Source organism: Malaya genurostris, chromosome 2, assembly GCF_030247185.1.
Source record: "Malaya genurostris strain Urasoe2022 chromosome 2, Malgen_1.1, whole genome shotgun sequence".
Taxonomy (NCBI): Eukaryota; Metazoa; Arthropoda; class Insecta; order Diptera; family Culicidae; genus Malaya; species Malaya genurostris.
The window spans coordinates 320,102,053-320,127,367 of NC_080571.1; the positions used below are offsets into that span (position 1 = coordinate 320,102,053).

General features: G+C 37.9%; 1 protein-coding gene across 1 annotated transcript in view; it reads left to right on the plus strand.

Annotated features, from left to right (window-relative positions):
* Positions 1–23,566, plus strand: part of LOC131431266 (elongation of very long chain fatty acids protein AAEL008004) — a 64,214-nt gene extending 40,648 nt beyond the window's left edge. Inside the window, exons 2-6 of the mRNA XM_058596876.1 lie at positions 14,807–15,267; positions 22,330–22,410; positions 22,501–22,684; positions 22,817–22,932; positions 22,996–23,566. Coding sequence (XP_058452859.1) covers positions 15,013–15,267; positions 22,330–22,410; positions 22,501–22,684; positions 22,817–22,932; positions 22,996–23,238 — 879 coding nt within the window. The 5' untranslated portion in view covers positions 14,807–15,012 and the 3' untranslated portion in view covers positions 23,239–23,566. The remainder of the gene's footprint in view (positions 1–14,806; positions 15,268–22,329; positions 22,411–22,500; positions 22,685–22,816; positions 22,933–22,995) is intronic.
* Positions 23,567–25,315: the final 1,749 nt, after the last annotated feature.

The window sequence follows — 25,315 nt, forward strand, 5'->3', positions numbered from 1 at the left end:
AGGTTTGTACTTTAAAAATACTTTATCATATTTTGCCTAGAAAACAATTTTCCATTTTTAAATATGTGTTGAAGTTTTGATAATTTTTCGGATTTTCAATAATTAAAACAAAATTTGAAAAGGCCTAAAATTGCATCTACTTCCACTTAGATGTATTCTAATTTTGTCAATTGTAAAAAAATAACAAAATAAAAATCGCAACAATTTGCTTAAGTTGCGCTTGCAAGCATGAACTTGTTTATGCGTGTTTACGCGCGTCCAGACTGGTAGTCGGAAATAGGATAGAAATATCTTTTATATATTTGCATACGTGCATAGCATGTATAGTAATAATTCATGGGGTATTTCACACAAAGCCTTTTTTTCAACAGCCTGTAAAATATAACAAAGATACAAAAATTCGTCCAAGGCATGAATGTACGGTTTTTTCTTAGGTTTCGAATAAGCGATTCCATAAAACAACCTTTATAGTTTATTGAATGAAAAAAGTTAAAAATTAATTAATTAATAAACAAATAAAAAAATCCAAACTTGGGCACGAGGAAAAACAGCCGTGAAAAAACGATGACAGATGTTTTTGTAGACTCCTAGTAGCGTCTGACCCACTGATTTCGAATATTTATTACAAACCTATCAAAACTGGAAAGAAATTGTCACTGGAAGCAATTGATATGCTAGAACTTACAGCAGAACAAGAAATTCACGATACGGAAAACTCGGACGATAGCGTGGCTGATACTGATTTATCGAATGCAATGCGACTAAGTGACATATTGTAATGATTTATTAGGTAACCTAGTTGATTGATTAGGTTGTGAAAAGTATTGGGAAAAGTTACTCATTTAAATGCTAACTTTGTAGTAGATACTTAGGTAATAGAGATAAATTCTACGTAGGTAAATCCAAAAAAACTGTTTTTAAAATAAAGCGAAAATCTCAAAAAAAAAATTTTTTTTACATTATTCATATCTTCATCAAAAATACTTGAAATGTTTTTTTTCTTTGAAATGAGATAGAAAAAAAAATTTTTCGTCAAAAACAATTTTTTTTTTCGAAATCGGTACTACCCCCTTAGCAAAAATTAAGGTGCTACTTTCAAAAGAAGCGTTATATAATTTTGTAAAACTTCTTCGAAGACACGTTAGCTCTTAAAAATCAGTGAAAGTCTGTACAGACTTGTGACTGTCTTTTTCCAGTTTTGGACTACTGTGCGCCCTCTGTTTCTTAACCATTCATGGTTTCAGCATGGCCATAGTTAAAATGAGTCACACGAATATTACTCAAGATATTCTCATTGGAAAATAAATTTGATAAGGTACATGTTCTCCGATAAGTATTATAAAAGTTTGCTGCATTAAGTTGCATATTTCGCTTCGGCACAAGGTTTTCTAGGTAAGAAGTAAAATTATGCATAAATTTTCCAGAAAAGAATAAACTTATGCATTAGCTTCTACAAAATTGTGAAATTTTATATTTTCTAAAATTATTCCAAACGAAGTATGCATAAAACAATAACACGAAACAAGTTATGACTAGAAAACTAATTTTAAAGGGGTTGCCATAATTCAGTAATTAAAACTAACTTTGAAAAGACCTAAAAAAAAGTTCCACCGAGTTCCACTTGGATTTTTTTAATGATATTGGGCACATCTTTTCCTACAAATTTTGTAAAAATCAGCTGCATAAAGTTGCATAATTCGCTTCGGTGTAAGGTTTTATCCTAGGTAAAAAAAAGGTAAAATGTTGCATAACTTTGCCAGGAAAGAACAAACCTATGCACTATCTTCAACAAAAATATGCGATTTTATAAATTTTACAATTATTACAAACAAAGTATGCATAACAAAATAACTCGAAACAATTTATGAATAAAAACTGATTTTAAGGGGGTTGCCATTAAAACGCTTTGTATATCCGAAACGGTGCGACCTAGACTTTTAGTATATTTGACAAAGTAAATTATTTTTAATAGTTCTAAAACTTTGTAGAAGAAAAAAAATTCTATTTCTTCAGAAAAAAAAGTTATGGTTACATTTTTTGTCAAAGTAGGCCATGAACAATTAATGATAGGATCAAATTACGCGGTATATATTTGTAAATAATTTCTTCAAAGCTACATTATGCATTAAAAGAACGGTTTGGCAGCTACTGATTTATGTCCACGTTTTTATTGATTCGAACCACTGTGAGACGGTCGGAACCCGGCTCGCCATCGCGAAGGTTGAGGTTATATGCTTTTTCGAGGCGAGAAAAGAAATCCACATCTTTTCGACACTTGGAAACTTCATGAGCTGCAGTTTCTTTTCCTTTACGGTTCGTCTTTGACTCGTCAGTGCAAAGCAGTGCTCCATATCGATTCCACATGAGCATGAACTTCTTCGGTCTCGTTTCATGTTATCATATTTATAATTTTTTTTCATAACACCATTCGTTCAACGACTAAGTAGGATATCGACAATTCAATTGCTTCGTTTTACAACCGCGTCGTAAAATTTAATTTACACCAGCTGCGGATGACAGTCTACACTGAACAAGAATTATATAAAAATTGTCTGGTTCATTTAACATGTAATTTAACAGCTTGTCCGAGTAAAGGAGAAAACAAACGCACAGACACTGTCGTAATTGGCCTAATCGAACCGAATGGATCATTACAGTTCATTTGGAGTCACTAATGCAGCTGGTCCGAGAGTCGGAACTTAATCAACATGCCGCTAAACAAACAAGGTAAAACGGTCTAAAAACTACCGACTGCTCTCGCCCTCCCCTTTTTTTTCCTGTTCAACCATGCGACTATTCTATTATTGACACGTCGCGGCAATGCCCCGCCGATTTTCCAAACTCGTGATTATCGACCGAGCTCATCCAAGCCTCATTACAAACCGTTACGATCACGATTTTGCGCAATCTCACCTCCAACTTCGATCCCCCATCTGGCCGTTTCACGCCGTTGCGCCGCAAACGTGTTAATTGATCGATGTTATCGTAACGGCCATACTAATAGAATAACTCGAGCCGTCGAGGTTCTGCCCTGCTGTTCACTGACCACGGAGGAATGCATCAGTGCGAGATTCGATTTTGGTTTTGTTTTTGTTTTTTCCGGCCAGAACTTCCACCCGCAGAACCCGTTAGGGAACCCTTCGGAGTTGAAGTAGTCGCGTGCACCGACGATTCACCCGTCAGTACATGTGAAACTTCACATACCGGTTCGAAGTTAACCTTGGAGTTTTGTTGACATTTGCGGCGGTAGGCATTTAAATGCAAATATGCTCCAGTATACAAATGCCCACATATGCAGCGACGACGGGTGGCCGAAGCGGGTCACAACGGATTGCAGCATAGCCCGGTTTGCGAAAAGAAAAACCTGTTCTTCCCTTCCCAGCTACGGATCGATGGCAAATAAAAGTTGGAATGTATGTTGGTACCGTGCTGAAACAAGATCCGAACCGCATCGGAATCTTTGCCGCAGGTTGGGTGAAGGCAGAAGCACCACGAACTATGTTTGAAATCAGTTCAAGGACCGTCGGGTGGTTTTGATTTGACATTCCCATCAAATTATTCAACCCCATCAAATGCGTGGTAAATTTTCGAATCGGTACCCTTTCAAGAGCCGTGCTTTACCACCCTGCAGACGTTCGGTAAAAGATCGCTTCATGTGTTTTATTTGCTTTTTCTTGCTCCTTTTGCGGTCGGTTCGGATAACTGACTGACTGCTGCTGCTCTTATGCTGCCGGATCAAGTCTAACAAACATGTGCAATTGCGCTCCGCTTGGCGGATATCGGTGACATTGGCAATTGTTCGTTGCAATGAAACTCGTAGAATCAACTCGTACTTACCAACCAACTTACAAGATCGTGACCGTTTACTTTGCTGCTACTGTGGCAGATGTGCTCTATGACACTCACCACCGGCGAACGGATGACGAGATGATTGAGGGTCATACGTGTTGGTTTGGCGAGATCCGGCGAGTTTGATGTAATTGAACCTTCTAGCTTTGAGCGGGAAACTATACCCTACACCTCCCCTCTTCTCCTAATATTGTTATGTCGCTAATAAGTTGTTTCAATTACTTAGTGCTGCATATTCTTATAGAATGGTAAAAGGGTAGAATGATGGACGGATGAGACATTATCTTAGTTAACGGATCACGAAGTTCTAAGAAGAAGATTTTTAATGAACGTGCGGAATTAATGGGAAATTATTCTGCACCGTTCCGTTATAGTACACCTTGGATTATCGCGTTGGTAGTTTGAATCAAACGAAAAAAAAAAAAAAATCATGCTTTAAGAGAGCTTCTTCTAAAAATGGTGTGGCGTGAATACTTAAGCGCACCTTCATGTGAGTAAACCAACTTTGCAATGCTCGATTGCGGGCCCCCCGAAACTTGGTCAAACCTGAAAATAAACTACACTGGCTACACTGGAATGTAAACACGAAAGGAAGTAAGAGAGACTAGATGAAAGCTATACTATAATTACTGTTTTTGAGAAGAATAGTCCAGCCACAGTTTCGAGTAATTGGCAGTGAATAACAGTTTATATAAAGCTAGTTGAATTTCCGTTTAATCAGGTACGATCAATAGATTATATATGTTTTGAATTGATTGAAATTTGAATGATTGAAAATAAATGTAGAATTAACTCTTTAGATTCGTAAGATCAGTTGCACGAGCCTAACCTTAACAGAGCAGGCGTGACATGTTACAAACCGCAAACTACTGATTGATCAGTTCGGAGATACTAAACGTAAGAAAAATTACATATTTATATATACACATGAACTCACAGCATAAATCATGATTCCTCCACAGGAAAATTATAATCTTTCGTTGAATATAATCACAGGTGTTTTATTTCTTCGGGATTATCGTTTTGAAAAAGCCTCTATGGTCGTTAGCCCTCGCTAACAAATGGGGTTTACCTTCATTCCGTCATTTCGAGCGTGGATTAAAAAAACTGTAGGCTGTTAACTCTTCATATTTTATGTAGTTACATTTCTTTATTAGGAACTGCTGCAGCGTGATTTTTTTTGTTAAAATGTAGAATTGTTCCTGGTTACTCGAAATTGGACATGATATTTCCACAGCGGTAAACAATGTAGTGGCTGAGAAGTTAATGCTGGAACAAAGAACATTATAAGGAGTGTATCGAAAATAAGCTATCCACATACATTTGTGGTGTACGCATGTATTTGTGATGGTTTTTTATGGTCACAGCATGCTGTGCGTTTGGCTAACAGCTTTCGTTTGTTTACTTGTTTGTGCGGTTGAAATTCTGCGTTTTCAAAATGTCGCGTATTGAAAAGGAAGTGAAAAATTAAAGTTCTGGGGACATGGCTAAGTGAGAAGGGTATTACTATGCGAAAATGGTCGAAGCGGCTTGGAATTCATCATGCCAGAGTTGAAACCATCATTAATAAGTTTGAGGAACACTATTCTTTGGATGAGCTACCAGGAAGAGGCAGAAAACCCGGTTCTTCCTAGCCGAAACTGGACCCGAAAGTGATATCTCTAACCATGAAGAACAAATCAATGTCAATACGTAATTTGGCAAAAAAAGCAGGAACGAGTGTCGGAATGAGCCAGCGTATCAAGAGGCGAAGTCGCCTGAAGACCAACAAGAAGCAGAAAATCTCGAAACAAAGTGTAAAACAGAAGAAACGAGCAGCAACAAGGGCCCGGAAATTGTATTCGCGTCTTTTGCAGTGTCCAGATGCATGCGTGTTAATGGACGATGATACTTATGTAAAGGAGGACTCAAAAACCCTTCCAGGATCACAATACTTAACTGTCGTCGTTGGGGAGGATGTGAGCGAGGTGGACAGGTCGATTCATGTGAAGAAATTCGGTCGAAAGGTACTGGTATGGCAAGCAATATGTTCCTGTGGTTTGAAGCCAACCATTTTTTACACTGCCGGAACTATAAATGCAGAAATCTATCGATCTGAGTGCCTCCAGAAGAAATTTGAATCGTTCAAGCCGTACTCACTAGTTTGACAGTTTGCTGCACTTTGAGCAACCATATATTAGGAACAACTCGATATTTTGCACAACATTTTCACTGTAGCTGTGTCTAATAGATAATAACAACTACATAAAAATTGACGACCAGGCAAATCATAGTTTTTTACAATCCGCGCTCGAAATGAATGAACGAAAAAACTCGTTTACAGAAGAAGCTTCCCGTAAGGTTTCTTAATTTGAGCCTGTTAAATTTAGGTAAATATGTGCTTTTCATTCTAGAAAAAACCCTTTTAGTCCATCAGTTTAAATAGTCACATTAAATCATTTGCTAAATTCTATCCTCGGCCATTAATATTGTGAGCTTATCAAATTTATTTATTTATTTCGTTAACAAAATATAGACTACATAGCACTGGTTTACAATATTCATTTACATACTGCGCATTATTTCTACGACAAAGCTGAGATTTTATTTGATATTTTGACATAGTAAGGTCAATATTTATTACAGCATTTATTGTAATGGCACATTTTTCGATTGACTGGACTGCTATTTGCTTTATTGATAATTGTACTGTAATGTTCCAAAACTGTAAGCTCGGAGTTCAAGATTACACCTAAATCTCGAACAATTTTACTTTTTATACTATTTGATTTCGACTATATCGATTTTGATTGGTCTTTTTCGACAAGTTTTAACTGAGAGAGACGAAAGATATGGAATGAAAAGACGGACAGGTATTCTAGATTGAATCAGTTATGAATTTAGAACGGAAAAACTAGCCTAGGCAGCAGTGATGGACCAGCACACGAGCCAGCTCTCATACAGTCCGTGTGCTATACCTTTTCAAAAACACGCACACGAAGTCTGAAGCACACGCTCGTGTGCCGTGTTGCTACTAGATCGGGAGTCGTATGCTTCGAAGAACCAGCTCGCGATGCTGGCTCATCTGCTGGCTCATGAGCTGGAATGGGAAGCTAACTCGTGAGCTGGCTTATGTGCTAGCTTATGTGCTGTCTTGAGTGTCTGTTTTTTTTTTATTTAATAATACAATATAATTTTTAAGCAAACAGTGTCCGCTCTTGTATTGTCTCTTGTCAGTAGGTGGACTACACAAATAGCACACGCTCATGAGTCTGGTTTGAAAAGCACAGCACACGAGTTTAATAGGCACACACTGCAGGAGCAGCTCGTGTGCTGAACTCGGACATCACTGCTAGGCAGGGTCATATCAGCATGATCAGAATATAGCATGATTCTACTTTTCATTTCATATCTTTCGTCTCTCTCAGTTGATACTTGCGAGAAGAACCAATCAAAATCGATATAGTAGACATTATGCGGCAATTAAAACCAAATAACACACACTATTTGCTTTCCTAAAAATATGTCAACAGAATGGGTTTGGTTTTTCCTACTGAAAATCATTGAGTTACATTTTTTTTTACATTGAGTTGGAGTCGACTTTTGCAGCAACAGATGTGAAATAACCAAATAAAGACTGTCCCAGAAAGTATGGAGGCAACCAAAAACCGCTGCCATTTCGCAATGTTTCAGAATCTGTCAATGTTCATCGCTGCGTCCTGTTGTTTACACTCTTCTCTTACCACTTGTGCAGTTGTTTGTTCGTTTTCATTAGTTTGTTTCCAAATGCGTGGACTTTCAGCAGAACAACGTCGACAAATTGTGTTTAAATGGTGCACAGAACGCGGACTGTCCTTGAAGAAAGATAGCAAAAATGGAAGGAGTAAGTGAAAAAGCCATGCGAAATGCAATCAGGAAGTTCGGTGAGGATAACACCTTTGAGGATAAACCGAAAACGGGTCGAAAAAAAGGTCCTGCTAACCCTGAGTTGGATAAACGTATACTGAAGGCGTTCGTGTAAAAGAAGGAGGTTTCAGTTCGGGATGTGGCCAAAAAAGTGGGCACTTCGAAGTCAAATGTTCTTCGTGCTAAAGAACGTTTGAATCTTCGAACCTTTAAGAAACAGAAACAACCAAAACGTAGTCCGAAACAAGAAGCATCGATCAGGCCTAGGGTTCGACAGCTGTACAATACGATTCTTACTGGAAATAACCACAATATTATACGGTGCGAGAAGTGTTAAACCAATCCGAGACATCGATTGAAGTCGAAAAATTTGGTAAGAAAGCTATGGTCTGGCAAGCAATTTGTAGCTGCGGTAAGATTTCGAAACCTTTCATCACCACTGCTTCAATGAACAGCGAAATATTCAACAAGGAATGTTTACAAAAACGACTTCTACCCATGATTCGAAGCCACAAGGATCCTGTTGTCTTCTGGCTAGATCTTGCTTCTTGCCACTACTCGAAATCAACGGTAGAATGGTATACTACCAAAAATGTCACTTTCGTCCCAAAAGACATGAATCCACCAAATTGCCCACAACTTCGACCAATTGAGGAATTTTGGACATTAACGAAGGCACATCTTAGGAAACATGTCTCGGCAGCCGAAACCATTCAACAGTTCAAAAAAGATTGGAAAAAAGTGCCAAAACTTGTCGCCAAGAAGTCTGTACGGAATTTAATGAGAAACGTTCGCAAGATGGTGCGCCAGCTTGAATAAACGGCAACAAACATCCAGTGGGTTGTTTTGTCTATATTGTGTACAGTGAGTTGTAAATCGAAAGAGTTCCGTACGACGGGTTCGTCTCAGTGGAGCATGAAATTGTAATTTCTCCAGCAGTACTGCGCAGTCAATGGTGTTACTTAATATGTCGAAAATTAGAAGACGCTGCAAGGTTTTTCTTCTGCTTTCCAGTGTTGGCAGTTGGATAAGTCGACAACGATCTTCGTAAGAAGGAAGATGAACTGGATCGGTCCAAGGTAACAGACGTAAAGCGTAGCGTATAAAACACCTTTGCACTCTTTCAATTCTCTTGATATGTACGCTATGATACGGTGACCATACTGGTGCGGCATATTCTAAGATGCTGCGGACGACTGAACAATACAGAGTTTTTAGACAGTACACATCTTCAAAGGCGTGTGTATTTCGACGAATAAAACCCAGTATCGAGAAAGCCTTAGCGGCGCAAACGAGAGAAAGTTACGACGTTACATTTCCGGTAGTTAACCTCCATACCATTTGTTGCACCAGGCAATGAGTGAGTCGATGTCAGATTGAAGGACGTAACAATCCAAGTTAGATTCTATACAGCGAAATATCTTCAGATCATCTGCATACAGCAATTTAGGAGATTTTATTACTTTGCAGAGGTCGTTGATAAATAGAACAAAAAGCAGTGGACCAAGATGGCTTCCTTGAGGAACACCTGAAGATATTTCGAAATAAGAAGATATTGTATGTCCGATGCGCACAAAAGCACTGCGTCCAGTTAAGTATGTCCAAATCCACCGTGTCAGAATAATATTCTGTTGTTGTAGTCTCATATTATCAGTATATCGACTAAAATTTGAATATCTAACACTTGTGAAATATTTGCAGCGAAATAAAAATGCGTCCATACTTTCTGGGACAGTCTTTAGAAGCTTTCAAACGAGTCAAAGTCTCCTGATATAGATTCTTCCATCTCCAAGAAATTTTGTTACTTTGAAAGAACACTGGAATTTGTCGGTTACGTCACATATAACATTACATCCCTCGAACCGGAAGTATTCGCCACAACCTTTTCAAATTTGATTTAAATTGTTAGCTTTCACAGAAGCAGAAGATTGTCGAAATTCGTTGAGTATCAAATGTATATAACTCACGTGACGCTTGCACTCTGGCAACAACCTAAAGGTGAAGCCAGAGAAAAAGCGACACGCGACGCAAATTCAAGCTCAACAGAATAATGACATGTATGTCAGAGTGAGAGCGATGCGATCGGTCAGTAGCCGCTTCGCAACGCGTCGAGTTCACTCTGACATACGTGTCATTTTTCTGTTGAACATGAGTTGACGAAGCTCTGCCGCGCGACTCCGAGCAATCTTTCAAATTTCGCATCGTTTCGCTTCGCGTCGCTTTCTTTCTGGCTTCACTCTAAGGGTGAAGCCAGAAAGAAAGCGACAAGCGACGCGAAGCGATGCTATCATTAAAGTTCTGTATATTCATTTGTTTACAACAAAAAATTAACATGTATTTCAGAGTAAACACTAGGCGTTGCGTAGTGACAAGCGATTTTCGGTGCGACAAACAACGAAGCAGCACGTGCACAGTTTTTCATGCGATTAACGAGTTGACCAAAGGTTTCTTTAATTATTTTTCATTATTGCGGAAGAAGATAATTTTATAGTTATCAAAGCTCTAATCAGAGCAGTTTCATCGGAATACACAAGTGTTGGAAAGAGTGATTTCGAAAACATTAAAAATTACTGGCATGTGCAATCAATGAAAATTTCATTTTTTATTTATTTCAACAGGCATTTTACGCCATCAAACATGTTCACAAAACTCTTCGATGAATATAAAGTCTTCTGTACGTTGCAATGACAACGACATGATTGATACCGTCGAGAAGGGTTATTTGAAATGGCATCTAGTCGGATTGAAACATTTGAACTAGCCAAGTTGCGCTTCTATTCCACCTCTCAGCAAGAAAGTGGCAGAGAAATCCGAATAGAATAACCAATCGGCACTAGTTCTGGAAATAGAACTTCGAAAGTTGAAACTACTGGAGAAAAAAACATTGTCGCGTAAGAAAGATCAGTATTCTGAGAAAAAGCTACAACTTCGGATAGAGCTGAAGCGATTGACACTACAGCATATAGATGGCTTAAATGAGAGTGGATTCAGTTAAGATGATTTCGTTTAATTTTGATCAGAATTTGCGTTTCAATAAATAGGAATATAATTAAATTATTCTGTTTTGTGACTACTGTCACTTTGACACTCGCTACTATCTCTCATCGGAGAACTTTCGCGTTACGCATCGCGTTGCGTGTCGCGCTCACTCTGGCTTCACCCTAAGAATGAAGGCGACCTGCGACGCGATGCGAGTTTCGAAATTCAAAATTAATTGTGGAAAATCGAAATGACGAATTTTATTCAAAGCACAGCTCTTTGCTTTCTACAACTTTTACTCACCTGTCAGTCTATTCAGCAATTTTCTATTCAAAATAAAAACGTGGTGGATTCAAACTAATCAACGAGTCGATGCTATTTTTTCAATCATTCGTTTGAGGCGAACCATTATTAGTAACGTTATACCGTAGTTGTCATAACTGACTGAAATCCGAGGGTGCTTTATCTGAGCTGTAGCTTTATCTGGTTACTACAAGAACTTTAAATGCGTCTCATCCCAAAAATGTTCAAATTTTTCATCTTGAATTTAAGGAGCAGGACACTTTGCAAACGCATGAGTAATATCAACAATGTGTGAGTAAAAACAAATTCCTGCGCCTTTTTGCCTGATTTTAATCAATAAATCTTCCATATGGTTGAAAAATAAACAAATCAGTTCATTCTGCTTAGAATTGTCATTCAACCAAAGGAAAAGTCTTTGGGTCGGTGGATGCACTCAATTATTCCGAAAATATCGACAAAGGCATGGTTCAGGGGACTGGATGTGAGTAGGGATTTCATTCGTGTGATGTCCAGACTCATGTCCAATCACTACACGTTAGATGCACATCTCCTTCGAATTGGGCTCTCCGAGACTAATCATTGTGCTTGCGGAGAAGGTTATCGGGATATTGATCATGTCGTTTGGACATGCGTGAAGTATCGTGATGTCAGATCTCAACTAATAAATTCTTTGCGTACCCAAGGTAAACTATCCAATATCCCAGTTCGAGACATTCTTGCTTGTCGTGACCTTTCATACATGAAACTTATTTATCATTTCATAAAGAAAATTGGAGTTTCAATTTAATAAAGGCCCCTTTCAAGACTTAGTTCTGATCCCAGCTGCGTCCATGAGTTCAACCAATAGCTAAATTAGAATAAAAATTATGTAATGATACAAACAAACTCGAAACAGTTTATGAAATTATCAACAAAATATCTGAAAATAACAGCTTATTTTATAATTTATAGAAGTTAATCGTTTGGTTCAAATAATATTTCCGAGTAGATTTCATAATTAATGACGAGTTACCTAAGATGATATTTAAGCTATAAGAGAATATGTTCAAATAAATTCAAAACGTTGTGACTATGTTAGAATTAAATTAGGATAAGAATATTATGTAAAAGTGATGCTACGGCAAAGAAAAACTTATGTAAACTGCCTTAAGAAATAAACGTATTTATGAAAAAAAAAAAAAAAAAGGAAAAGTCTTAGTCTACAACTCTTCCGTTTTTCTGAAAACTGCTCGAAAAAAATTATTTCAGTTTCAGCTTACTTCCACAAACACATTTCATTAGCAAACACAATTCAAAATGACGATGCAAAACTGGTACGCGTCGGTACGTGTGGCTTTGCTCCGTTCGCAGCGTGCTTTGTTCAATATAGCGTACAGAGTTGCCACATTTTCAGGTGAAAAATATGTAAGTTTGTAAATCTTTTACTCAATTTGATGCAAAAGAGGGTAAAATGCTTCTAGATTTGGCTCAAAACTGATTTAATTTGTAGGCTATTATTATATTAGTTACCTACTAAACGAACCGACTTCGGCTGTACTGGTTCCAATTTCCCGGATCCAGAAGTACCGGAAATAGTGGTCAAAAACTCTAAAACGAGACTCACTCAATTTTCTCAGAGATGATGTGATCGATTTCCACAAGCTTAGGCTCAATTAAAAGTTCCTATAGTCTCACATGTAGCTGTTTAATGTGTGTTCATGTTGAAGAGTACGGTATTCAATATTTCAATCACTCAGAAATGTTTGTATTGAAAAATTGATTTTGATTCCAGGCGTCTTTTCATCGTGCTTCGTTCAAAACCCCGACACAAAGAATCGAAATCTTCGTGAATAGTTGACGGGTTCTTACAATCTACGACTCGTTTGATTGGTATTACGATTAGGTATCTAATTTTGAAGCAATTTTTAGTTTTCAATGTCAATTGTGACCGGTACTGTCAAAATGCAAATTTTGAAACAAATATTTTTATAACTCGCCATGTAATCATCAGATACAAAACCAAAACCAATAGCTTATATTCTTCTTGGAAGACCTTCCATTTGCAACTCGTTTGGTCAAAATCGATCCAGTCTTCTTTGAGATTCACGCCTCTTTGGTACGAAATTCTTGATAATCCCTGTAACCATCTTTGAGAAATCGTAGTCCATTCCAAATAAAATTTTTATGTACCTTCCGGGATCGAAAACCGAACACTGGTATAACTGAAATAAGTTTATTTGGTCATCAACTGTTTAAAGTTTTGAAGCCGGTAAATCCGATTAATTTATATGAAAATAGACATTTGAACCAACAGAAACTGATAAACTCTCAATGTAAATGACAAACAATCCTTCCGAAATAAAAACGAATCAAGATTCATGGTAAAGTAAAAAGAGAGTATTATCCACACATGTTAGAAAAAAACCAAACTTTGGAGTACTTTTGAAAAACTTTCCAAAAATTATAAAGTTTACTGAATAAAATGAATCAAAATAAAATAGCGCTCAATATTCAAGACAATTTATTCAAAATGATAGGTATGGAGAATCTCAAAATGAATACGAAAGCACAAGTGCATTCAATACAAATCATAATCTTTAACCCATAATAGTGGTCAAGATAGACTTTATTTACAAACAAGGCAAACGTCGATGCAAAAGCATTAACCAAGCAATATTCTGCAATTATCTTACTACAATACAAACTTCTGAATTTCACTTGGATCCGACTTCTGGTTCCGGAATTATAGGGTAAAGTGTGTTAAAAATCTTATACCAACACTTAAAGGGGCGAAACAAAAAACGTAAAAAAAATCTAAAACGGCCTCAAAACTACTCTTATCAATTACTCAATTTCATTATTTAGGACTTTATTGCTTACATTACAGCTTCCAGACTATTACTTTTCTTTTGAAAATATTTTCACGGATGACTCAACAAACTGTTTTATAGTTTCCCTTACCTAGTGGCAATCAATTCAAAACATTCAAACCATAAATATCTTAACATAGCTGACGATAAACATAAACACATTAGAGGATTATTATTGAAACAAATTAACCCAATCAACGCGGTTACCACGGCTGACGCTCTGCTCCGTAACGGTTCTAGAAGTTATTTACCCTTTTTGTATTGGCTTCTACCCCCTTCACCAAAACGACACGATATTAATTTCCATCGACGACAACCCGGGTAAACTAGTTTTAAAAAAACAAACCGCATCGGGGCCACCGGTTCTCGGCAAGCGCAAAGATGGCGATTCTTGTGCGCGTTGTTTCTACAGTTCTAACTCGCGCTAATTCTGCCAAAGGATATGTTCGTCTCCGTGAAACCCTCCCACTGTAACGCGTACTAGCAATCTCACGAAACATAGTCATTCCGTGCGGTGTGGGCTTGATTCGAACGGTATTTCGTTCAATGCCAACCACATTAGTACGAGTTTAATGAAAAGATTTTATTTGCTATTTGAAGAGCGATCGGTGTCGACTTGGTGCCACCAAACTCGCACAAGCAGCATCCATACATACTGACCGCGATGCTCGCCCTATTAGCACAAATACTTTCATGGAAGTTGCACAGCATTCTATAGCTGGACTTTTCAAGGACCTCCGCGAGCAATGAATTCAGTAGTTGCTACCCCATTGAGCTCGGAAAGCTTGTTGATATAAACGGTGAAAATCAGCATCATAAACTCACAACTCGCCCGTTTCCAAGGAAAACTTATAAATTCCGTTTGATATTCATTTCCTGAACAATCTTCCTGCTTAAACGAGTACTGATCATTTGCCTTTCCTGTTTTTTTTTATTTTCAGATAATCTACGAATACCCTTTTTTTCCTGATCCGAGTTCTTCCATGCGGCAACGCGCGGCAGCCTGAGAAAGCTGATGTCAGTTACCCGTAGTTAGCTAGTGCATTAAGTCGAAACGACAAGCTTAAACCGAGCAATCCCGAGTCAATTACCCTAGTTCATAGGTTTAGCGAAAACGCAAACAACACACACACACAATCACACCAAAATGTCTTCATCAAACGTCACAACGTCTTCGAACTACTGGGACTTTCTGTTCACCGAACTGGCCGATCCGAGGACGAACCATTGGCCGCTGGTTTCGTCGCCGGTGCCGGGTCTCACCATCATCGCCAGCTACCTGTACTTTGTGCTGAACTTCGGACCGAAATACATGGCCAACCGGAAGCCCTTCCAGATGCAAAAGTTTCTGGTGCTGTACAACTTCCTGCAGGTGCTGCTCAGCTTGTGGCTGTTCTTTGAGGTAAGCAGAAGATCGGTGAACTTCATGAGTTGGGTTGATTCTATGTAACGAACAATCACAGCACGAACATGTAGTAATTCGAAATAATATCCTTACAACGGCAAGCAGAGATATTTATGACTTAAGAAACGAATTTTCCATCGATTTTGATTTCTGAAAGATTCTCAAGTCTGTTCCTAGAAGTCTAGTGAATATCAAAGTAATTCCTCTTTTGGAGCACTTCGGTCACTACTTCCAATGCATCCGAAACTTGAAACCAAAGACTGATGTAGCTGAAGTTGGTTTGGCTCTCAATTAAAAAGATCTACAACTAGAGTAATTTTTAAACAAATTTCGGTAGTTCTTTCATTCATTCCACGTGAACTGAGCACAAGAATATACTGATCAATTTCAAGAAATTTTCCCCTCAATTCCGAAACCGGAGGTCGGATTCGAATAAAATTCAATACTATTCTATGTGATCATAAGGAATTTAGCTTGTATCTGAAGAATCGATTGAGTCATTACGGAGACAATCCATGTGTATTGTGAAAACCGATTAGCAATATTTTTTGCGACATACTCACAAACATTCTGCCTGGGATGAGGTACCCATTTTTCCATCTTCTGTATCATTCATTGGCGACTAATTTGCAGCCTCTCGGCCATTTATTCTTGAATTTGGGTAGTGCCTTCTTGCTATTTGGAATCTTCGATATTTTTAGGGTCTCGAGTCGGTCTGTCCATCCGTGCAAAACGAAATGTTTGCCACAGAAAAGACGTGTACACAGTTTTATTCAAAACGGAGCAAATTTTCTGCAGTTGAATTCTGAAATTGCTCCTTATTATTAATATAATATAGAGCAACACCTACTACATGAAAAGCGGCATAACGATGCGGTTTGGTGGAATTTGATTGACGCCACTCGTCGACTTTTCAACAAATGCTTAATATTATATACAGGGCCCGCCAACTAACTTTTGAAAATCATGGTAATGTTGCGGAATGTGTGCCAAAAAGTCATTTTCTCGGATGAGGTACATTTTCATCTCAGCGGGTAGATTAATAAGCAAAATTGTTGCATATGGGGACGGAAAACCCGCACGTTATCATGGAGAAGCCGATGCATACTCAGAGAGTGACGGTTTGGTGCGGATTTTGGTCTGGCGGCATCATTGGGCCAATATTTCTTCGAAAATGAGGCAGGAGCCGCCGCCACGGTCAATGGCGAGCGCTACCGCCCCATGAATAGCGATTGATTCTTCCCGTTACTCGAAGAGGAAGACTTGGACACCATTTGGTTCCAACAAGACGGCGCTCCGTGCCACACAGCCAACGCTACGATCGATCTTCTGCGCACAGTCTTCGAAGATCGAATTATCAGTGGAAATTCGGATGTGGTTTGGCCGCCTCGGAGCTGTGATTTAACGCCGTTAGACTATTATCTTTGGGGGGCTGTTGAAGATAAGTGTTATGTGAACAAGCCAGAGACAATTCAAGCCTTGAAAGACAACATTCGTGCAGCCATAGCTGAAATAAAGCTGCATACAATAGAGAATGTACTAAAAAACTGGACCGACCGTATGGCGTATGGAGACAGCCATTTGAATGAAATTATATTCCACAATTAACCGGAAGCATTACACTTTAATAAGAAAAAATAAATTTTGAAATTAGATGAACCGTTTGTGTTTTACTGCATGTTTAGAAAAAAAGTTACATGGCGGACCTTGTACAATTCAAATCAGTTGTTCGCAATCGCAATAGGTCTGTCTGTATGTATGTATTTAAGATTTTTGTGCATTCACTTTTTGAACTTTCACAAACTTGAAGCCATATGAAAATTCCGTACAAAAGTTCTTATTGGGTCAGAATTCAAATAAACGCCCGGAATTCAAATACTATTTTTTTAGTATAAAAATGTCTTACTCTTAAATAGTTTTAAAATAATTGTTGGCCAATTTTTCAATGGACTTAGATTCTGCGAAGCCTGAATGTATACGACACGACTTTTCAAAGGTCCAAAATATGACAAAAAATCGATTTTTCATGAAAATCATATGAAATAGTTATGAAAAAAAAATCCATTATTTTTAGAAAATTAGTTTCAGCTAATGTGTAATGTTGAAAGTACAAATTAGTTCGGTCTGACTCCGGTTGTTATGAATATTCAACAGTAACGGCTGATGTCGATAGTTTCAAGAGGTTAGACATCGGTCATAATTATTCAGTTCATATGACTGCTTAGGATTCTAGAAAAATTATCCGAACACTTTTGAACTTATCGTAGAGAATTCCACAATTTGGTCCTTCTAAATGCCAGTAATGAACCTCGTACACTATTTTGAGTGTTTCTTTCACTGAAATATGCTAATCCCAAATTTAACAATCGACTTCAAAATCAAAAGCTACAAACGAAATCACGAATCAACTCGCACTGGAAACAGTTCTGCTGCGGGACGTTCGCAAAGCCAGTTTTGCTTAAAACAAGAGCGATTGCGTCATCCAGCTGCTGCTCGTTTGCATTGGAACAAAAAACAAGGCAAAGTGGACACCGGTGGGGAACATTATGCAAAATCAGCCTATCTAATAGCTCCAAATGATATTTAAAGAACTATTAGAATTACTTATCTGTTCCAATATGCAAATCGGAAGCGAATATAATCAGTTTAGTGAAGGTTTACAGCCTGGAAGGTTCTAATTAGAAAATTTTCTCATTTTGTCTTCTGCTCCCTTTTAATTGGATTTTTGTGTATTGGTTTGTATGTCTTCCTTTTTACCTTAGAAATACTGGAAAAACCGAGTTTCGATCGGAGCCTCGGAGACCCATAGTGTTATATACCATTCGACTCAGTTAGACAAGATCGGAAAATGTCTTTGTGTGTATGTGTATGTGTGTGTGTATGTATGTGTATGTGTGTGCACTTTTCGAAGATATTTTTAGCGCTCAATTTTCTCAGAGATTACTGAACCAATTTTAACAAACTTATGCTCGTTTGAAAGTTACTATTGAGCCATTGATCAAGTTCGAAGATCAAACAGCTGTGACTTTTGGTTCCGGTGTTATGATTGTATTAGTGACGCTCAAAAGTTTAAGCACCTCAAAAAAGTCCCCAAGCAAAATTTGAGTTAAATCGGATATGGGTAAGGCGGTTAAGAGGCGAAAATTTTCGATTTTGAAAAATCCCCGTAGTACATGAAATTTCCGAAATCGAAAAATTTTGTTTGATGTTGAATGTCTTAGAATTGCATGAAACATCGGATTTAATGAGTAATACGGTAAAGGCATCATTACTCCACCACGTGTATTTTTGTTGTTGTTTCGATTATAGAATTTTTAACCCTAAGGTCATTCGCCTCTTCGGACCAGAAAAACTTTCTGCCTCGGGGTTGGGAATCAAGCCCAGCAGAAAAGGCATCGACATCGACATCACGCTACACCCGTCCCCCAAAACTTCGTGTGTTAAAACAGTCCGCATCAAAAGGCATACTAAAACATAAGCGACATGTTTGTACTCGAATTTAACTCGTTTGTGTTCGAATTTTTACACTGTGCTTGTGTACAAACTTGAGTATGATTCAGCGTGTACAAGTTTGATCATAGGAACCGGTATTGAAATGAGTGCAAAAACTTTCGTGTGCTGCACTATACTGCACTTTAGGGTGAAATGTAGCGTCATAAAATGCGCGCAAAATTTTATCCGCTTCAGTTGAACGAACCGTCGCACAAAGCATACCAAGAAAAACGGACACATAGAAACAAGAACTTTTTTCAATGATTGAGCGCAGTGGGTTTACCTCTCATTATATTGACTTGTAAAAAAGACTGGACGTAATGGATTTTCGAATCCTTCACACTTTGAATATATGCTAAATTAATCGTTATTGTTAGTGATTACTCTTACACTAGAGCTATATATCATGAGTAATTATGAATTACTAACATGAGGTTATATGTATATGTATTATGCCTGAGCTATGCCTGAGCTTAATAGCAAGCATGGATTCTTCTTCAAAAGAACGATTGAAGACAAGAGAACATTCAAGTATTTTAGTAATCTTTGACAGTAGTTCACCAGGCCCTTCCCGACGATGAGATAGAATTTACGTAAAAGTATTTACTTGACTCTCATGAGTTCATCTTACCATGCAGTTAACATTGTTTAGTGAATCCTTCTCAAGCACATATTTGGGACACGAAATTAAATATAAAGTTACTTCGTAGTTCATTATTATTCAATCGATTTTGAAAGGAAAATCAAGCGTTGATTCATTGTATTCATAATAATTGAAAACCCAATGAATTCCAATAAGTTTTCCATGCTGACTGGCTCGAAGCTGACTCTCAATTCTTATCACATTGTTTGTATCACAGGTTAATGAACGATAATACTTGTCTTGTCAATGAAGTTTTAGTTTTCCTGTAAAAATTGCTACAATCTAAAATAATACCTGTTATACGATATTACACAGCCAAGTTTTATTGCTTCAGCAACATCAATGCATTGAACTCAACAAAATTGGACATTATTAGCATTATAAATGACAGTTACTTAGAAAATAAACGATTTCTTACAATACCCATTTTATTGTATTCAACTCGTTTTTATTTCAATACAAAACCCAATGCTGCATAAATTCGCGTCGTTATTTTATATGTAATTTTTGCTCACGATATAATGCCACTGAACCCACTGTGCATTTCTCACACCACCTCAATACGAAACAGCAGCGCGCAAGCAATGAAAAAACCTGTTTTAATCCACCTAGTGGTGTAATGATGCCTTTCTCATGTACATATAATATTGTAGTATTCTATTCAAAAAAATTCTCTTCGGGTTTTGAAAGGAACCAAGAGATTGTTTATGCATAACATACAGAATAAAAGAGTGCTTTGATTGCGTAAGCCATCCTTAAGAAAACGAAATGGGATCACTATTATATGCACTTTCCGGACTCCGGAACCGGATACCGGAAACCAGGATAGCCAGAAATAGTTTGTTTAGTTGCCTACTGATAATGACTATCGATTTGTGTAGTTTTGAGACCAGTTTAGAAATTTTTTTACGTTTTTTGTTTCGCCGGTTTAAGTGACGGTGTACAATATTGAACACACTTTACCCTATAACTCCGGAACCGGAAGTCGGATCCGGATGATATTCAGGAATTCCGTATGGGACCACGAGACCTTTCATTTGAATCTAAGTTTGTGGAAATCGGTCAAACCATCGCTGAGAAAAGTGAGTGAGATCCATTTTTATATATATGATCACTATTTTCAGTACTTCCGGAACCGGATACCGGGAACCAGGATAGCCGGAATCGGTTTGTTTAGTTGCCTACTGATAATGACTATTGATTTGTGTAGTTTTGCGACCAGTTTAGAAAATGTTTTACGTGTTTTGTTTCGCCGGTTTAAGTGACGGTGTACAATATTGAACACACTTTACCCTATAATTCCGGAACCGGAAGTCGGATCCGGATGAAATTCAGGAATTCCTTATGGGACCACGAGACCTTTTATTTGAATCCTAGTTTGTCAAAATCGGTTCAGCCATCTCCGAGAAAACCTAGTGAGATTATTTGACACATACACACACACACAGACATTGCTCAGCTCGATGAACTGAGTCGAATGGTATATGACACTTGGCCCTCCGGGCCAATTTTCACTGGTCGGTTTTTCAAGTGATTGCATAACCTTTCTATATGAGAAAGGCAAAAATGCGGAAAAGTTTATGTAAACTTTTTTAAATTTCGGTTGTTTTAGCTAATATTTTATAACTTTGAGTTGCATTTTCAGATTCTTTGTGAAATTCTGCTACAAACACTACTTTTCAGTTCTAAAATCATCCCCGTGGAACGGAACAGTAACCGTTTATACATTTCAAAAACCAATTACGGCTCGGCAAAGTAAAATTTCAAAATTCTAAGAATACATAGTTATGATAAATTTGATTTCGAAAACTTAAGTGTTTTTGGTTTTTCGAAAATCGGTCTAGTTTTTGAATAATTGATCAAAAACGCGATTTTCGCATTCCGCTACATTTCACCTTAAGGATCAAATGTAAACCAAGTTTACTTGTGTTGGTAATTTGTGCATTACGTACATTTTATTTGATCCGTATGTCCAGTGCAACCAACTTAACAAAGTGGATTGAACGATTCAGTTTAAAACAATCTTTTTTAACAATAATTTATTCTCAAACGAATGCTAAGCCTGAATTTTTGGATGAGATATCAGTTTTGATCATTTTTTCACCAATGTTTGATGGAAAATTGCTTATATTTTAAGAACGTAGATTTTAATTCCTCAACAAAAAAGCTAGCTACACTGCTTCAATGCATTTGTATTAGATCGCGCTACACAAAATAAACTAAACTAAATATTTCCTGCAGTTTTATGGAAAAATAAATAGTTTTACGACAACCTTCCATGTCCATTACCTTCCGCGGGTTAAATTAAAAGTTCGTATTTTGCGGGACTACTAATAGAAGCTACGTACATGTTTATTTCGTAATAATTGTTGCAAAAGAAAATCCATAAAGGAATGTGTTCGTTGCTAATCAAATGTGTTAGTGGAAGTAAGCTGGGATTGAAATAATTTTTCACAATCAGTTTTCAAAACAACGGATGAGTTTTAGAATGATCTGATTTGTGTGTTATATTGAATTTTGTTCAGATTCGGTTCCCGATTCCGGAGCCACGGGTAGAAGGGAGCTTCATTTTCACAGAGACCAGGCTGAAACTATCTTCACAAACTTAGACTCAAAATAAAAATTCCATGGTTCCATAAGCTATTGTTATATTTCGTCCTAATTAGACTTCCGGTTTCGAATACGAGTGATTCGAGAAAGGCATCATTCCACTACTAAGTGAATTAAAACAGGTTTTTGTTAGTACACTTTAGTAATGACGCTTTGGTTATTAACTAAAATTGACTTATGGGTTACAATTATTTCTAACTTATGTGAATAGAGATCAGTGCAGAGGGCTGCAGACGACCGGAGGCATTTTTTGCAAATTAGTTATCATATTGTACAGAATGTTTAACAACAATTACTTGATATCTTACTTTCAGGGCCTAGACGGAGCCTGGTTACGGCACTACAGCTGGCGATGTCAACCGGTAGACTGGACAGAATCTCCCACGGCAATGCGGGTAATGTCAATCGTGATGGCGTCTAATCGATCGTGCACTGGTTAACAAGTACAATTTGTTATCTTCCTTCATTTCCGATAATTCGCAAAGGTTGCCCGAGGGTGCTACGTCTACTTCCTGGCCAAGCTTACCGAACTGCTCGACACCGTATTCTTCACCCTACGGAAGAAGGACAAACAGATCAGCTTCCTGCATTTGTACCACCACACTGTGATGCCGATGATCTCCTGGGGTGCCACCAAGTATTATCCCGGAGGACATGGAACATTCATAGGTTTGATCATATATCAATGACCGGAAACATTTCCAATTCCTTGCCGGATTGAGAATGTTGCGGATCAGTTTTTGCGATTGAAGAGCGCACGTGCTAGATTCGGGTGTTCTTTTCCATTTCTATCTTCCACAGGTGTGATCAATTCCTTCGTCCATATTGTGATGTATAGCTACTACATGATGGCTGCCATGGGACCGCAGTTCCACAAGTATTTGTGGTGGAAGAAATACATCACCGATCTCCAGATGGTCAGGAAGTTCTATCATCGAAACATTCACAAATTAGCATAATTCTTTCATATTTCTCCACAGATCCAGTTCGGAATGGCTTTCATACACTCGGCCCAGCTGCTGTGGACCGACTGCGGATATCCACGTTGGTCTGTGTGCTTCACACTACCAAATGCGATCTTTTTCTACATGCTGTTCAACGATTTCTACAAAAAGACCTACGGAATAAAACGCGCAGCTCGACTGGCCGCCGCCAAGCGCAAGGCGGAAGAGGAAAAGATGCTGCGGGAGAAAAATGACAAACTGGCCGAGAAAGAGCTGTAAGCTCCCCGGGACTGGTCCACTGGATACCACCAAATTTCACTACCGTAGATTCATCACACTCTCAATCTATTCCTTATCCGTTGCGCCATCAATCTTTCCCAGTTTTCAAAGAGAAAATTCATTCCCTGTTGGTAGAACAAAGTGCAAATTTGCTCACCACCAAGTCTACTCATAGGTTAGTGCAATGTTGTGTGAGAGAACCCTCGTTTTTGTAAGAGCGTTTCCTAGGTACGTAAGATTATTATTATTATTAGTCAGTCTAGTTGAATGAAAGTGTAGAAACGTTTTAACAGCTACAAATAAAACCAACAAAAGTTAGAATGATAAACGCTTGAATCGATTTCTTTCATAAAATTCACAACACCCACAAAGAATTGACAAACCTCTCGCCGCTTACATGCCGAGTTCCACGTCGAAAAATATTCTAATAAAATTCCCAAAATTCAATCCTACACTAAACTGGTTCCGTGAATCTCATTTAAGAACATCGCCCATTCGGCTGAACAGGATTCTCATCCCGGAAAACGAGTTCTTTCGACTGTCCTCGCGTCGTAATCAATTTATATTGTTTATAGCCAGCCCGAAAAAAAAATCTCGCAGTCGTTCGCTCCAAACAGAGCAAATCGGCGGGTGTCGCGAACATTATGACCGTGGCATCGATAGAAAATAAAAGAATCGCGTGTGTGACTTTAATGATCGTAACATTCATCTTCGAGACGATGACACACACACCGGTGCCGATTTCGATGACAAATAATGAGTCCCTCCTTCAGGTCAACGGTTGATAGTTGGAACGATCAATCGTACGTCAATTCAAGTCTCTGATCCATTCAACGAAGCAAAAGGTTGGTATGACAAATGGTGGAACTGATTAGCCGAGTCCAATTCAAAATCAGTAGTTAATTTATGTAGCAAGCAAGCAAACATGTTCCAATTGAAATGAATGTAATTCGTTAATGACAATACATAATAAAATGCAAGCCATGTTACAAAATTTGGAATAAGGTCAATTCCAACACAACGTAAATTAAGGGCACAATTTCAAGTTTTATAGCTTTCTACTCAACTTAAGAAATCATATGCAAGCAAGTCCGAATCAACCGGCCATGATTTGCAAAATTCGATTTACATTTGTCGAAGCTGTCGATCCATCATAGTCACTCTTCGTAGGAGACCATTAGAAGGGCACCGTGATTGTACCGCCAGAAGTGCGCTCAACGGAACTGGAAGCTTGGATGTTCGAGAAGAAAAATGTACTTGATTATGTTTGCACTGTCATCGCACGGCGAGATAATATTGCACCGAAACAGGTCGAAACTATTATGCAGCAATACATGATTTATACTAATTTTATTCTTAATGACGAATGAGTCGCCATAAACATAGCCTAACTTTTGTCAGTATCCAATGGAAATACAAACTGGACAAAATTGAAAGTATATGCGAAATAGTAGAAATGAATATTTGAGAAAAATGTAGCCAATTGAATTACTCCGGATGCGATGAAATATGTCACTCAGAAAACTATCAAATCCTCAGACATTGCACAGACGGATCATGGTTCAATTTTAAGTTACGCCTAGTCTGTATCATCATTCCACAAAATTTCCCTAGCTGGGAGAAAATTGCAGGTACGAATTCTATTTTAAAGGATATTTTCTTTCAAATTTTCATCTCTTCAATTTTATTCATCAATATTACACTTACACTTCGGCTGCTTTCGGAAAAGTAATTTACCTCCTGACTGCAGGGAAATGCAAGTGTTTTATTTTAACAAAATGTTAACTATATATACAAGTATTTTTCTTACAACAAATGTAAATGTAGCGCAACATAAACCGCAACATTCACGGTTTTCTTTTTCCTTCCCGTGACGGGATACTGGATCACAGGCATCCCTAGCTATACCTGCGCGCGCATCTAATTTTGCCTGCTTGTTTACAAAGGTTTTATTTACTTCATACACATGAAAATATCTGCGTTCACCTTAGAGAATTTGAGAGTTCTGCTCTAGAACTTTGGTGTGATCTAGTGCTAGAGATGAAAGAAAATAAACTCGCGCTCTAATGATGCGTGC